The sequence below is a fragment of the Desmodus rotundus genome, chromosome 8 (genome assembly GCF_022682495.2).
Source record: "Desmodus rotundus isolate HL8 chromosome 8, HLdesRot8A.1, whole genome shotgun sequence".
Classification (NCBI taxonomy): Eukaryota; Metazoa; Chordata; class Mammalia; order Chiroptera; family Phyllostomidae; genus Desmodus; species Desmodus rotundus.
This window is the reverse complement of record NC_071394.1, coordinates 6,092,859-6,109,855: the sequence shown is the minus strand read 5'-3', so window position 1 is coordinate 6,109,855 and position 16,997 is coordinate 6,092,859. Positions and strand designations below refer to the sequence as shown.

Sequence of the window (16,997 nt, the reverse complement as noted above, 5' to 3'; positions counted from 1 at the left end):
ATATTCTCATGCTTCGTAATTCATTCCATACTTACTGTCTTTTGGTGCTCAAATTGTCCCAGCCATGGCCAGAGGGAGCCCCTGCCAGCTGTCTGCTACGTCTTTGTAACACACAACCCCCCTTCTTTCGAGCAGAGCCTCACAGGTGTAAGCAGTCCCAGGCTCGCCTCCTACTTCCTGCCCAGCCCGGAGCCAGGCCCTTCTTCAGGAGCTGGGGTTCCTGTCAGTGGGGGTAGTGTTGGAGACCAGGATCTGGGGATGGGTCCCTTGGGCTTTAATGTCATAGGCCTTTTTTTTTAACCTAGTGATCAAAATATGAAGGGTAGAAAGGTAAAGAGCTTCCTTAAACAAACAAAAAGCCATAAGAGTTTTTTGGGAGATGAAATGCTCTGACTGTGTACAGACACAAACCAAAGCAAGCAAACCCTTTTCCTGCTCTAACCCTGCACTCCCATCATGTCTGTACAGTATCCAGATCATACTTCAATGTAACTGCATGATTGCTATGATAGTTTCAAAATCAAGTTGTCTTCCTGGGGTTTGGTACCTAATTTCTAATGGTCACTAACAGTTTCTCTAATAATAGAGTCATGTATCAATTTATTCTGGTGCTCAGTTTATACCTTTATCTGGGTAATTTTCCTACCTGTGAGCTCCTTGTTTATAATAGTCCTTTGGAATATATAATACAAAGTTTTTCTTTGTCATCTTATTTCCAAAGCTCCATGGATGTGCATCCATTGTGCATTCCACACCGATTCAGGTGTGCACACCTGGGCGACGGCCAGGGCTTTGTGATGCACAGGGCTGCCACCTCGTGGAAGCATTTGGTTGGTGCGGTACCTTCTGTTTCACCTGGTTCAGCCTCATCAGATGCATAGGAATTGTCCTCATGACAGCAGATGCCCACGTGTGCCATGATAAAGTTCAGTATTACCAGGGAGTCTCAGTAAAGCGAGACACTCTAGTTATTGCTTACAACAATTAGTATCCATGTATGGTAAACCTAGCTTGTAAGGTGACTCTTAATTTTCCTTTTTAATTTGAGAGAGAGAGAGAGACATCGATTTGTTGTTCTGCTTATTTATGCATTCATTGGTTGCTTCTTGTATGTGTCCTGACCAGGAATCGAACCTGCAACCTTGGGGTATCGGGACAATGCTCTAACCAACTTAGCTACCCAGCCAGGGCATGACTCATAAATTTATTTGCATCCTTTATGGATTTGCAGTGATATTTTAATATGGTATATCAGATCATCTCATCTTGTTTTAACACAGTTAATATAAATTGCTTGTGTGACTTTTAATTAATGCAGTGTTACTGTTTTACTTTAGAATGTTTAATTTATTGTTTCTTAAGTATCTTGTTATAAAACATATATACAGCAGACTCAAGCAGTATTTCTGTGACATAACACATTCAGAAATAACGTGTGAACATTAAAACATGACAAGAAGAAATGCAGTGTAGTACAGAGAGTGAGATTTTTATTGAAATCACACTGCCGATTTTCTCGATATTTCCCAGCAGAAATTCTCAGTTTCTGGCAGTTACCAGATCAGATGGGTGTTTCTGCTGGTGGGCCATGGAACAGGGTTGCTGTAGCTTTTGCCCTTTCAGTTTTGGAGCTGTTGTTGGCCAAGTTCGTTCTTTTAAAATAACAGAGCACATAGCTTCTTGCTCGTTTTTTTGGGGGCAGGGCAGGGTGGTCATTAGCAGTTTTAGTTAAGAAGTTCCACTACAAACAATGGGTATAGAGAATGAGTTACTTTCAGGACTGTCTGCACAGCTGGTTGTGTTGGAGACTTTATGTCCTTGTGGTAATGACAGCCTTGCTTGGGACAGAAAATCAGTGTCCAGTTTTGTCCAGAAAAACAGTGTCCAGTTTTATTTCTAGGAATATTTCTAACTGGGTTCTTGAAAAGTTAAAAGTATCTTGTAAGGAAGAAGTAGAGAGTAATAATGGCATAGGCTTTGGAAACGAGTAGTAGCCCTCATCTCAGGCCTTAATATTAGTTTCCTGTATGAGGTCTTACCCTCTCTTAGCCTCACTTCCACAAAGGAAATTGAGACTAACAATAGTACCTAGTTTCGTAAGGTTGTCATGAGGTCCAAATACAAAGTGGTGTATTACCCCAGAAACAGGTGCTCCGTAAGCGTTAGCTAGAATAATAGATTTTATGTGGATTGAGTAATAGTAAGATCATGAGATTTTTTTTATTGCTAAAGTATGCGATAATGGGAAATTATTTTTAACCAGTGGGATATTATTTTTGACCTCATGTCCAATCAAAATCATGAGTAGAATAATTTGAATTTGTGTAAGTAGATTATTATTAACTCTAATAGTAGAAGCTGAAGAGTTAACTTATTCTTAGAGAAATATTACAAATCAGAAGTTTTCTGTAATGATTATGTTATATTTTAAGATATGAAAAAAAATCATGATCTTTCAGAGAAACAACGAAGTCTGAGGTTTGAGTAAATGTTAATTTGATGTTGTAAATCTTTCATGACCAGGAAGCCGAATATTCAGAAGTGAATATTCATGGCAGGCAAATTGAAGTTGCTACAGAACCCAAGAATGCGTGAGAAAAATGACAAGCAAACAAGTTCCTATTTCCTAACGTCAGCTGAACTGTCTATGTTGGAATAACTCACAGGGTTAAACTATAATCTCGGCCCATGATGATGGCGTTTTAAACATTTAACAATCCTAGGAAACAAGTAGTGACCTAATTATTGACTTCTTTACCGGATTAAGAATCTAGGTTCACAGCATGTGAACAAGAGTTTCATCAGAAATACTACCAAAAGGCTTGTTTCCTTTTTCTAAAACTCCAACTCAAATTGATGGTGGTTTGCCACTGTTAACTGTAAGCAAAAGACTTTTAGACACTTATTTTATCTTAGTCCATTATATGTCTTATATGGTATATGACTAAATGATGTTAGTTAAGTTAAATTTTAATATCATTCGAGTTCAAAGACATTGTTTTACCACATAGTGAAAGCTTTGGGTAAAAATATAATTTTTTACTATATGGAAAAATAAGCTTTTTAATTTGTAAAACGTGTCTCGACTTCTCATAGGGTTTTTTGGAAGCAACCTGCCGGACTACCAGAGGTCGGAAATCATGATGTTCGTCATGGGGAAGGTGCCCGTTTTCGGGGCGTCCACCCACACCCTGGACGTCGGCCAGCTCGGGTACGCATACGTGGTTTCCCTGCGTTTTCAAACTATGAGTTTCAGCTGAATAGTGGTTTGATTTCCTTTTAAAGAAATCTGGAAAGTGTATTTTTTTTTAATTACTAGAAATAAAAACCCTATGGAAAGTAGTATTTTTATGGTACTAGCTTGCTCTGGAATTTAATCAGCACTGTGTGCTTTTAGAATCAGTTTTCAGTACATCGTAAATTCTCTAATTTTCTTATATTGACCAGGTGGAAAGTTTGGTTAGCCTGGACATTGTCTACAGACATAGGTATTTAGGATAAAGCTCCAAGTTTCATGTAAAAAATTAATAATTAATGTCTGTGGCAGGAATATTGACTTATTCCTAGAATTCTAGAACTGAAAGTGATTTCAAAGATCATGTGCTTTGGTCCTCTCATTTTATACATTTGACTTGATTTTACAACATGCTAAAGCTTTAGTTTGTGATTATTTTTGTGTTTTTTGTGACGTTAGTAATGAAATAATAGTCTTACTTGATTTATATTTCTTTGACCATTAATTAGATAACCCATTTCCACTTGTTAATTGTTTTTGAATCATCAGGTTTTACCTATTAGATATGTTAGTCAATTATATTTACAGTGAGTATATTCCCCAACTTACAGTATCTTTTAATCCGTGTTGTTTTGTTGTGTCCTCATATGGTTTAATTTTCTTGTCGTTTCATGCATAGGCCTCTCCTTTGAGAGCCAGTAGCTTTTTTTTTTTTGTTTGAATTTGGTTTTTTTACATATTACTCTTTAATTCATATGAAATTTAGAGCATAAAGTGAGCCATGACTTAGCTATTATTAAAGTAAAATCTACTTCACCGATATGAATAGAGTTTTAAAATCAGTAGCTAGTAAGTCAATGAATAACGTAACTGTTAGTTACTACTGGTGAAGTAATGCTAGTGTGCTGTGTATTCCAGGGATTTGGGAACCAGGAGGATTCAGATCATGTTGCTGAGATCTTTACTTATGGTAAGACATTTCGGACAGGTGAAGAACACACTTACCTTTAATTACTGAAGAGGTTAAAAGGACACTTTCACATTAATAGCTTCCTTTTCTTTTATAGCCTGCTATTTATGGTTGGTTCTTTTCTATGGTTTATATGATTAAGTATTGCGCTTTAATTTTATTTTATTATACTTTTGCTATTTTTTCCTACTTCTCCTATCATCTTATTTGACATTCACAATGATGAAACACACCAGAAAGTATTGCTGTTTTAGATGAAGATGCCCAGGCTCGGAGACCTTCAGGGCAAGCAGTAGAAGAGCTTGACCAGGGTCACGGAGCTAAAGAATAGAACTTGGACTTGAAATGCCATGTTCTGTCTAAATATCATGTTATTCTTTCACATAGTGATCAAATAATGGCTTGTTGTTTGGAAAGTAATTCAGCTATAAACCGCGGAGAAGGAAAGGCATCCCTGAAGTGTGAGGTTCTGTGTTTATGTCATCGTGAGTGTATTCGCTGTTGGTTCCGCTCCGTCTAGCATAACGCCAGAACTGAGCAGGAGCGTGTGCTCGGAGCGTGTCCTTTTCAAGTCAGTACTTTCAAAGTTTGTTCTCAACATCTCTATTAGACATGATCACAGTTTTTAAAAGAAACATTTCATACCAAGGAGAAGTATGAAAATATCTTACGCGATTTCATATTTAATCCTGTGTATGGTGCTTGTCGTAAAGAAATTTTAAATTCCAACATAGCCAGACTTACCAATCCATTCCTATGTGCTTCATTCTTTTTTATTTGTATCTTATTTAAGAACTCCTTGCCTCTTCTGATAATATAAACACACTTGTTTATACTTTCTTCCAAAAGATTTTAAAATTTGGCTTCCTACATCTAGAACTTCGATCTGAAGATTATTTTTATATGTGGTATGAGACATGGGTATATTTTTATTTTTTAGGTGGGTAGCAATTGTCCCGCAAATTTCTTTGCTCCCCTATAAGGTCACCTCCACCCTGTAATACAGGCGCAATATAAATATTAGATGTTCCCAATATGCTTGCAAATGTAAATATAAATTGAAATTACCAACTGAAATTTCATCTGGTCCCAAGTTTTTTATTAAACAAATTCCCTGAGTAAATCATCTTGACTGAACCCTAATTACACCACCTAGTCAACTGAATGCAGGTCTGTGTGGACGGTTAACAGTACGTAAGTATATGCTCTTGAAAAGCTTTAAATTTAGAACATAGCGTTTTGCTCAGAAATATCAAATCAAATACCGAAAAGTACAGCTCTCCAAATTGAAAATGTATTCCTATTAACCTAAACTGCTTAATTTAAAATAAAAGAGCAATTTACAAATTTAAATGAAACATTCTCAGCTACTTGCACCATTTGCTGCCTAATCTCCTTACGTCTATTTAGTGCTGACTGCCTGTCCCATCCATGTGCTTAACCTCCTTGACCCTCAGTTTTCTCGTGTAAAGTAGGGGTGCACCCGCGCCCACCTTGCGGAGACGTGGTGAGGATGCAGCTGATGGACGTGTAGTCTTAGATACGTGGGCTGGCACATCAGAAATGTCACTTGTTATTACGTTTACTCTCTTTCTGAATGATGATTTGTAAATTCAGTAAAATCCTCGTCATCTTACAAAATTCTTTTTTGTTTTTCTTCAGGCTTATGTCCATACTTGTTCCCCTTAGTTTGTGATTCTCATAAAACAGTTTGAGAATTTTACCAAAGGAAGACTCATGCCAAAGGTTTTTGTTTGTTTCTTTGACTTTGCTCCCTATAATCAGGTCACCTCTGGCTACAAAGCCAAGACGATTGTTACCGCGCTGCCTGGGTCTTTTCTGGACCCTCTGTTATCAGCATCTCTCATGGAAGACTATGAGCTGAGACAGTTAGTCTTGGAAGTGATGCATAATCTCATGGATCGCCATGACAACAGGGCGAAGCTTCGAGGGATCAGGTATTGCGCCGTCTTGAAATGGGTTTTTAATGATGATGTTTTTCAGTTTCGACATTCACGTATTTAAGTGTTGTGAATTTTAGGTTTTCTGAATCCAACTTAATTTTTAATATAGTTTAATTTAATTATTAATATAGTTGAGACAGCAAATGTTTGGAGGTCTTTTCAAAAATCTTAACTACTAGTGGTCTCTAGTTACATGAATTTTATTTTAGTTTTGCTTTAAACTTAGAATGGCATTAGGAGTCAAAATTACTTTATGAAATTCTTAATTAAACTTGCTAATTCAGTGGTGTCTTACATATAGGCTGAGTAAATGCTCATTGAAATGAGTGTTACGTAGCTCAAACTCCTAAGTGTAACTATCGATTTGTCTCATAAGACCTGATATTATAACTAAATGTGCTATTCATTAAAAATGATGTATTGATTATCTCTAGAATAATACCTGATGTAGCTGACCTGAAGATCAAAAGAGAAAAAATTTGTAGACAAGACGCAAGTTTCATGAAAAAGGTAAGACGGTCTTCTAAGAAGTAATGCATGGTATCAGTTAAAGCCCTTTGAATTGTTAGGTAGTTTTATATTGTTCTATGACCTTGAAAGGAAGCCGTACTTGGTCAGTATATTCACTTGGATTGGTTTGGTTTAGGGGAAACCTCTGTGCAATCCCTGAGAAGTTTCTGTAACCTCTCCTCTATATTGGCTGTAGACTTCCCTTTGGGGGCTCCGTGCCAACCTGTGGCAGAAACTAGAGAGGCCCCTCCCTGGACGGGTCCGCTCTGCCACATGTCCTGCACCATCGCCGGGACTCCCGGGACTCTGCCGTCCATTCTAGTTGCTTCTCATACCCGTCTTCTGTCTTGCAGATGATTACCAAAAACATTTTCATTGTTGACATTAGAACCGTTTCTTACTTGCTGTTTTTATTTAAGGCTTAGTGTTCAACTCCAATGTTAGTGTTTGGTAGTAGGCTAGTCTACGTGTAGACATTAATGATGGGGACACGGTTAGACCATCTAATTATCCGTTTGAATCTTTCTCCCGTGGTAATAAGCTGGCCACTTTGTAGGTGGTTATAACATGTGAAATCTGCCTTTACTTCCTTTTAAGCAAACTTACTTTTTCCTCTGTCACTACCCTTTTCAGAACGGGCAACAACTATACCGACACATATATTTGGGCTGTAAAGAGGAAGACAATGTTCAGAAAAACTATGAGTTACTTTATACTTCTCTTGCTCTTATAACTATCGAATTGGCCAATGAAGAAGTGGTTATTGATCTCATTCGCTTAGCCATTGCTTTGCAGGTATGCTTTCGTAACCTTTCATTGAAGAAAACGTTTTGCTTCGGATGAAATAGACACCATCTTTAAAGCATTCTTGCCTTTATCCAAGCACGTGCATTTTTAAAGGGAGTTGTCTATTTTAAATTTAAAATACTTGAGAAAAGGATCATAGTCTTTTTTTTTTTTTTTAACAAATGTTAAGTGAGCATTTGACTGTGTGCTAAATATTTTTCAAGGCCCTAGGAAAATGGAAGACAGCATAGTCCCTGTGCTTGTACTTGGGGTTTAGTGGGGAAGGTGGTCACTAAATAGTATCTATATATTGTTTGGTGGGGCTTTAAGTGTTATGTAGTAAAAGCACAGTAGGTAACGAGAATATATAAATATATGTATATCAGTGATGTATTGATATATATGTTTAATATATATGTACTTTTTTTTTTCTCATGAAAGGCTATTTGAGAGATTTTACTCTCCTGTAAATGGGCATTTATTCTCCTTTAAAAATTAGAACAAAAAATAACTTCTTGTAGGATGACGATTTTTTGGTTAGCATCCCAAACCACCTGCAGTTTTCAGGGCCATCAGAGGGAACACTGATGCAGCCTGAGACCTTGTGCTGTGCTTGCTCTGATTCAAGGACAGTGCGGTCGTCAACGAGGACGACCTGCCCATGTTCCACCGCTGTGCGATCCTGGCGCTGGTCGCTGCGTACCTCAACTTCGTGAGTCAGATGATAGCCGTCCCTGCCTTTTGCCAGCACGTTTCCAAGGTAGGGTGTTCGGAAGGTTCAACCTGATGTTTATACAGAATGACTGGTTTTCTTTCAGTGATGATTAGTTTTAATTTTGATGTTTATGTAGCAAATTAAGATGATGCTATAAAAATATGCAGTGACTAAATTGAAACTACAGCTAAAACTACAGGTAATTTTTATATTTTCTTTGATGCCCGTTGTGTTGTTAGAATTTTTTATGTGGTGGTGGAGTGGAATACTCGGTTTACTTCTAGGCTGCTTCGTGTGCCTTCTTAGATAAGTTTTTCCTTCTAAACAGTTGTGAATCTGAGTATCTGAATTTTCTTAAATTATACTGTTTTTGTTGTTGTTATTGTTTTAAACCAGTCCACTTGAGCCAGGTCTCAAAAGTTGAATAATTAATGTGCCTCTGAGAGATTTGTTCTTTGTCATTGAACTATATTAGTTGTTTTTTTCAGCAGTAACTCATTAAATAATTACTTGCATGATTTAATAGCATTTCAGTAGAACCTCATTTTATAGACCTGGAAGCACATCTCTCAGTCCTGGCTAAAATGTCAGATGTTAGTGCATCTGCAGAAAGAAGACTCATTCATGCACTGGACAAGCGTTTGGGTGACTATGTGGTGCCTGCCGTGAGAGACAGAAACACTAGGAGAGCAGGGTACGCCCTGTAGGTGGCTCACCGTTGAGCAGAGGAGCCAGACTTCCCCGTGCACTGACACCTCCCGCACCAGCTGCAGCGGGGGCACGGGAGGGGCGTGGCAAGGGCCTGGCGCCTTGTGAAGGGGTTTCCAGGACAGTGGCCACTGAGCAAGTGTGTTCTTATCCTTGTGTGGCAGCTTTAATCAGATGTAATGTATTATTGTTTTCTGCTACATGCACGACTACCTGATTTTGTTAGCTAACAGATTTTGAAAATAATAAATGTAAGGCAAAGTGAACTCTGGATTTGAGCTATAAATGTAGTTTAAATTCCACAATAAAGTAACGGTATTTCTTATAAATGTTTACTTTTCATTTCTGCTTTTTTAGTTTTCCACATTTTCATATCAAGCTCCTGAGAAATAAGGTTTTTGATCTTTTTGTTTTGTTTTTGGATATATTTCAGGTTATTGAAATTCGAACTATGGAAGCCCCTTATTTTCTGCCAGAGCACATTTTCCGAGATAAGTGCATGTATGTTAATCACTACATTTTAAGAAAGGGGCAGTCAGTGATGACTATAGAGGAGTAAACTGTTGTTAGGGTAATTTTCTGGTGTTCTGTAATAGTCACGTTTGGTGTTTCTGCCATTTAATTCATGTACGTTCTTTTTCTTGCTCTGAAGTTCTTGTACATGATAAATACAGGCTTAGGCACACAAAGATCAATCTTTGATAAAAATTTATCTTTTTAATATGGAGATATATCTCTTAAATATAACGTGTTCTCATATAAATGAACATTCCTTTAAGGGAATGTAATATCCTGTTCAAGACTTTCGATAAGAGATAACAACACTCATAAAATTGTGGGAGAAAGAATGTATTAAGGAAAAATAGTAATTTATACCCTGCATTCTTTCTTGCTCTACAAACCACACACACACACAAAAAGAACAATGTATTCTTCACGCTTTTGGGCTATAAATTGGTTTAATATTGAAAGCATCAGCGTGAGATCAAACCAAGGTATTTCAAAGGAAAATGAAAGTTTATGTAATTGGGCAAGTGCTTGCCATCGCTTGGCTAGCTAATGCTTTTTCACTGACTATCAGTAAACCGCAGTTTCAGTTCCCCTCTCCGTAGAGTTTAGTCAGCCTGACAGTGAGGGCTGAATTAGTCCTCTTCGTCATGTCACATGGGAGCACGCACCTGGGAGCACGCACAGGGGAGCACGCAAGGCTGCCCTCACCGCCTGACGGTGCTGGGGAAGGGAGCGCAGCCGGGCAGTTTCTCTAAGGACCGAGGTCCTCGTGCTTGTAAAGAGCTCGGACCAGTCCTCTGAAATACACTGTCACTGCCCACGGTTTATAATCGTCCTCTTGAGGCTTTGACCTAGAATGTTTGCATGTTGACTTGTTTTTGCTCAGTAACTTAAGTAACACTGACTGGCTCTTGTTTGCTCAACCTGCCAGGCTTCCCAAGTCCTTAGAGAAGCACGACAAAAGTCTGTACTTCCTGACCAACAAGATCGCAGAGTCCCTCGGGGGCAGCGGCTACAGTGTGGAGAGGCTGTCGGTGCCCTACGTGCCGCAGGCCACAGGTGAGGGGGACGCTGATGCTGTGGCTCGTTCCCGCGGGGCTGCGGTCATTTTCCCATCCCCAGTCCGCAGGGGAAGGCGACTGTGTGCTTGCCACACCACAGCGTTGTCAAATGCTGAAGGGGCTTCCTTGTGTTTTGAAGTTTCCCTTTGAAAACTGTTAGTGAATCTCTAAAGATGCATGCAGGAGTGGGCAGAGTGGGCTGGCGGTTGTGAGTACACGAAATTGTTTACTCATTATTATTTATTAATTATTATATTATTTACTGCATTATTCACCTACTTTTGCCCATCCTTGCATATGACTTTGTCATGAACAGATTGAGTCCTCGAGTGATTATTGTTATACTGAATAATAATATTATACTTTAAACAACGAAGGAAAGTGAGAGCTTTCCTCATTAACCAATGTTGAATTTAACTTAAAGCAATTGGTGAAAATTGTTTAATCTGTTGTGTTTATTGAGCTTAATGAATTAGGCAAACTTCTGTCACTTGAAAGAATAGATCGTTTGCTGTGCAAGGGAATTTCCAAACCTTTTAGGTCGAGGACATGTTTCCCTCTGTGCCCCGTACATTTCCTCTGTTCTCCTCGTTGAATGCAGCGATTCCCTTGCGTTTCAGGGCAGAGCTGCGTGGTGGCGTACATCCAGTTTCTACTTTAGAAATTAAAAGCAAACAATTTCTGTCTTCCACTTCCATTTTCACTTGGTGATTGTGTAAATATTAAATTTGGTAGAACTAGTTCTTCCTTAGGGTTGCCTTTGTTGTGTAAGAGAGCTGTTTGGTTTCAGTCGGGTGGTTTTATGGAATAATAATGTGGACCCAAAATGTATACATTCATTACAGTGATAATTGTTCATAATAGTGTGAGACGTTAATGAATTCTTTTGCATTTTATTTCCAACTCTATACTATAAAAGATTTTATTCTTCATGAATTCCATGGGGAAATTAAAATGTTAAGAATAGAAACATTAGTAGAACATTATAATGTAAAAAACTTTTAAAATATTTTATTCTTATAATTTGGATTTAGCTCTCTTTTCTTCAGGCAAAAAACCTCATAAGCCCAGGCACAAGCACAAAGGTAACTCCAGGGTCACTTTGGCCCACTCTTTCGTCACCTGTCCTGTAGAAAAATAGCTTAATAAAATGTGCCTTTTAGAAAATGGAGCCTGTGTAGTTTATATACTTGCAAGTTCAGTTATTGTTTTGCCCCACCTTCCCCATAGCTGTAGTTCGTTTCCACCGCTTCTTCCCTTTACCCTGACCCTTTAACTCGTAACAATTTTTAGTGAACGTTCTGGTGCTTCTCTTCAACAGGTGGTTTGCTCTTTTCCATTTCCTCCCACCCCTGAAAGAGATGAGTTCCCTTTCTTAATGCCTCTTTATCACTGGCCGGAAGAATTCTGAGTAGTTCAGTGCTTAGTTATGTAACTGCAGAGAAGTCGCTCCGTCAGAATAAGACTTTCTCTGATTTGTAAAGACTTGGATGGTTTAGAGCAGCCTGTGGTGTATGTGCCCGAGTTAACGCAGAAGATTCAGCGACACTTGATGGGACAGTCAGTCGGGTTTGACGTTTTTCTTTGCCTGCATAACCGTCAGGTGTTCGTTTTGAAAATTAAGGCATTTAAGGACATTTTACCAAAAGGAAAAGGAAAATGCATTTAGCTCGTTGTGTGTCGTGCATATGGACAATGGATAGGTCGATGGAGACGGAGATGGAAGTGTAGATGCAGATACGTAGATACAGGCGCTGCCATCATCAGGAGAGCAGCTGCCTTTGTTATGCACGAGCTGTGTGCCACGCACTGTGATGTGCACTTCGTATTCACTTCCTCCTTTACCCTTCAGAATAGTTCAGTGAGGAAGGTAGCATTATCTTTGTTTACAGATAAGGATCTCGAGTATGCAATTAAATTAGTTCACTATTGCTGTTTACTCCATGGTTTGTTTTTGTTCTGTAAATATGCATTAATTCTAGATGGCATTTTGTGTTTTTCTGTAGGACCAAAAAAGTACAACGGTGTGAGTACTGCCAGCATTAAACTATGACATTTTGAATTTTGTGTAGATGAGTTATTTTTGAAAGTCCATTTGGCCCCGGCTAGCTTTTTAATGAAATCTGAGGGGTATGGTAACCCTAATTACATTTATGGTTTATTGTATACAGGAAGTCAGTTTCTGTATCTTATTTTCAAGTAGCCATAGACAGTTTACTGAGAGAAATTGAATATAGTTCGGTGCTGCACTCGTATTCCGACGGTTTTCTCTACTCCGTAGCCGTCTGGACGCAGTTCCGTGCTGACGCACCAGGTGGCAGCACAGTGTCCCTGGAGGAAGTTAAGCTCTGCTCTAAGGATTGCTTCTGAAACCCAGGTGCCAGTCCACATCAGGAGAGCTGAGGATTACCATTGCAGACGGCAGATGTAGGAAGGAGGGCGGGGTGGAAAAGGAAAGGACACAGTAAGTGGTGCCCAGGACTACCCCAGCCCCATTGCAGGAGGGAAGCAAGGGTCTCCCTGGGCATGTGTCCACCGGACACTGAGATGGTGACGGGGCATTCTCCGGGTCAGCAGGCAGGGCAGTCTGCGGGGCCACAGTGCTGCCGCACCTCGGTTGGCTTACAGAGCCGCTCAGGCGCAGGCGCAGACGCAGACGGCCCCACGGGAACAGGGCTTATCCCCCGCAAGCTCCGCTGCAGAGGCTCTCCGTCTGTGCAGGTGTTCAGGATGCCGGTTGTCGCCGTGCCTTGGCTTTTCTGCGGGCATCTATCCATAAGCAGGTGACTGTATAAGTCAAAAAAAAGAAAACCCTAACATTTCGAGAATATAGTGTCAGGGTTTCCCATTAAAGTTTATTTCCTTTCCTTTTACAATTTTGAGGGTTTTTTAACCTCTCTCCTTGATACTTCCCTTCCGTTCTCGTTGATTTTTGCCGCTCAGGGATCCCTTTCCTGCCTGGAACCTCTCTTTTCCTTTCTCTCTCAGTCTTCAGTTTGACTCCTTTCTGCAGCCCCTCGGCCTGTGTACACGTGTACACTAACCTAGACGTTCTTGCAGGGCGCTCCTCGTGAAGCAGGCTGTTTATCACTCAGTTTGAGTTCTGGTGGGACCTTGGAAGTTGGCCTTCCAGGGGGGTAAAGGCAGGTGGGCAGTGATGACCACACGCTATTTTGTAGCAGTTCCACTGCTGTCATCGTGTTTGCTAATTTGTATCAAAACACATGATCACCAAGGTGCAGCAGAAAGAAGGCGGTGTCTTAGGTCAGCTCAGTAATAGCCACATGCAGTAAAGCAGTGACCTGAAAACCATAGCGAAACCACACATGGCATGGTTTGTCACCTGGAGTCGTGTTAGTTCTGTGCCTCCAGCCTTCATAGAGCCAAGCCTGAGTGGCTCCTGGGTGACTCGTGCAAAGTGCAGTCCGTCACCGAGTTTCTGTATGGTTGAGGCGGAGGGTAAGATGTTAACTTCCAGGTCTGTAGTTCGAGGCCCAGTACGTGGCTGAAGGGTGCTAATGACCGAAGAAGGGAAAATCAGGCATAGCTGACAGTAAATTTTTGTGCCTAGAAGAAAGAGGATAAGTAGAAATAACTGGTGTTATAGTTAAGATTTTTGAGGAAGTGATGCATTCATTTAGGCCTTGAAAGATACGAATCTTTATAGTTGGGAGGGCGTAAAGAAGGACAGGTAATACCGTATGTCCAGCAGGGGTCTGTGTTTGTAGGTGAGTGTGGAAGACAGTCGTGCTGGAGCAGGGGCACGCTCGACTCAAACACTAGAGCAGTTACTGTACCCTGCCCTGCGTCCTGCGCTCCCGTGTATAACGAGCACCGGTACTTTTCAGCCTGTACTTCTGGGGAAAAAATCTTTCGTTTTAATGTTTTCAATTTTTTATTTATTTATATTTAGATACCTGTGTTTTGTATTATAAAGGAATTTTAGCACTTATTTTTGAACATATTATGGTACAAGCAATTTATGTAACATAATTACACAACACAAGAACAGATATAAGGTATTTCAGGTATACCCATGTATAATGTGCATCATTGTTTTTCTCTCAAAAATTTGGGCAAAAAAGTGAACATTATACGTGGCAAAATACGGGCAGGAGCAACTGGAGTCACTACTGGCGTTGATGGGCTCTGACGAGAGAGCCCGGAATGCCCGTTCAGCTCTGCGGGCAGTGGGGGAGCCACGCAGGAGAGTGGTGTGGCCAGGGCTTAAGAGGCTTGTAGCGTGACGGTGGCACACAGGGACCTTGTAGAAAGGTCTGTCACCAGTCGGGAGGGACTAGGGAGGTAGTTCTCAATCAACTGAGGGTGGTTTTGCCCATCCCAGGGGACACATCAATCCTGGGGACATTTTTAGTTGTCAGCACTGGGACAGGCCTGCTGCCGTCTAAGGGCTAGAAGCTAGTGACGCTGTGGAGCCTCCCGCAGTGCACAGAACAGCTTCCTACAGCCAGTTGTCCGGCCCAAAGTGTCTGTTAAGTGCCAAGGTTAAGAAAGCTGCCTCAGTTGCGCTGCGGTGACCAACTGTCGCAGGTTCTGAGTGGTTTGAAGCGGTAAAGACTGACTTGCGTGCCGTCGGACTGTGCATGTCTGTGTTCCATCCGTATCCGGGATCCACGCTGACGGAGCAGCCATGCTCGGAGACTTTGCTCACCCTTCGTTGGCCAGAACTAGTTCCGTGTCCCTCCTAACCACAGACAGGCCAGGAATTGCAGCCTTACTGTGTGTCCAGAAAAAGGGTAGACTACCAGATTCGATTGATAGCATTAATTACTACCATGGAAGACTGCCTTGGAGGGGAGGAGTAGGCAGTGAGAGAGAGATGGTTTCTTCATCCTCGCCCTCTTCTGTCTAGTTCACCAGTGGACTAAAATCACAGTACACACAGAACGGGGTTAGAAAGATGGAGTAGAGCCAGATTGCACAGCGTGATTTGTAAGTCTGAGGACACAGCGCTTTGTTTGTTTAGAAAGAGCAGAAATGACTGTCTTAATTTTCTGAAATTTTTTGAAACCTGAAATACATAGTTTATAAATGACAATTTCTAACTGTCATATGATGGGGAATTTTTTTTATTTTAGATGAAGATCGACTTTCTAGAAGAAAAAGCATTGTGGACACGGTGTCCATTCAAGTGGATATTTTACCCAACAGCGCCCCGTCCGATGATGTGGTGAGTCGCTGAGAGCTTGTGGCCCAGCACCTTCCTGGGGCAGGCGTCACTGTGAAAGAATTTTCCCTCCGTGCTTCCAAATGGGAGCAAGTGCAACTCCACGTATCCCCAAGTCACCACGTGCTTTTGGTAGCAGGAACTCATCTGATTTAGCCTTGAATCTACTTGTAAATTATTTTAGTAAACTCACTTCGGTTCTCTGTAAAGATTCATAAATGTAACAGGTTTTATGATATTCGATTTCACATTGTAATTTAGTTTAGTAACAGGAACTGTAAGACAGAACCAAGACTTTTTCTATAAGTAAGAAATTTCACATAAGGCTTGGTATTAAATTAGGAGACCTCTAGATTCTATTTTTAAAGATTTATGAAACATTAACTACAAGAATAAATTGAATTAGACACTTCATGTGAAAGCAGATGCTCACGACTTTTAGAAAAAGTTTCAAAATGTCACCTGTGAGGGAAATTTTTTACCATTTTAGATAGTAACTAACGAATCTAGCGTAGGTGAAGCTGTCTCAATTGCCTGTGTACTCTTTAGGGACTGCGACTTACTTGAAACACCACAGATTTAATACTGTCCTCCTGTTTCAGTAGAGCACAGGAGTACCCTCCTGAGTTATAGGAAGAAAAAGCAGCCAGCCCCCTCTGGGACTTACGCTGCACAAATCACCAGAGAATTTTTTGGTAGTCAAGAAAAAGTGACGAAATACCTGCCTGTCCAGTCAGCCTCCTCCTTATGACTTACTGTTTGCCTGCCTAGGTACTTCATTATTTCTCACGTGGTACAACATAAATAGTTAAAAGACTATCCATCTAAGAAAAGGGGAAGGAAGTTGTCTGAATTCATGCTTTCTCGGCCCCCTCTCTCCTACCCCTCCTAAGCCCGCCAGGTAATTTGTCTGTAGGAACTAAAACGAGTTGGTGGCCAGGGCACAGTGACTGGCTGCTGCTCTGCCCAGCTCCCCCTGCTGTGGAAGTAACCAGTTCTACTAAGAAGTTAGCAGCAGCGCATCGAGAGGCGGTTAGTGTTCATTGTGGAGCTTAGTGTATTGAGATCCATCGAAAGTTTCCTGCCAATTTAAGGCTCAAGAAAAATCATCTTCCCCAAATTCACCCCTTCTAAGCCATTTTAATTTCTGTAGTCCTTTCTGGTAAGGAGGATATCTTACTAGCTCTGTCTTTTAATGATTTTGAATTTGGTGCAGTTACATTTTGAAGGAAGAAAATCATCTCTAAAGCCTTAGTTTACACACTTTATCTTATCAAGAGTACACTGTGTTGTGTTGGCTGGTATTACTCCATTTTCCTTTTGTAACCATTTTTCTTTCTTGTAAAGATA

The 16,997-nt window shown here is 40.5% G+C and overlaps 1 protein-coding gene across 2 annotated transcripts in view; it reads left to right on the top strand.

Moving 5' to 3' along the window:
* EFR3A (EFR3 homolog A) overlaps window positions 1-16,997 on the top strand; it is a 68,915-nt gene that overhangs the window by 39,280 nt on the left and 12,638 nt on the right. For both annotated transcript variants that reach the window (XM_053929418.1, XM_045204944.3), the window contains exons 11-19: window positions 3,097-3,211; window positions 4,154-4,205; window positions 5,991-6,163; window positions 6,604-6,679; window positions 7,313-7,474; window positions 8,094-8,225; window positions 9,322-9,389; window positions 10,330-10,457; window positions 15,559-15,650. In XM_053929418.1, the coding sequence (XP_053785393.1) occupies window positions 3,097-3,211; window positions 4,154-4,205; window positions 5,991-6,163; window positions 6,604-6,679; window positions 7,313-7,474; window positions 8,094-8,225; window positions 9,322-9,389; window positions 10,330-10,457; window positions 15,559-15,650 (998 nt within the window). The remainder of the gene's footprint in view (window positions 1-3,096; window positions 3,212-4,153; window positions 4,206-5,990; window positions 6,164-6,603; window positions 6,680-7,312; window positions 7,475-8,093; window positions 8,226-9,321; window positions 9,390-10,329; window positions 10,458-15,558; window positions 15,651-16,997) is intronic.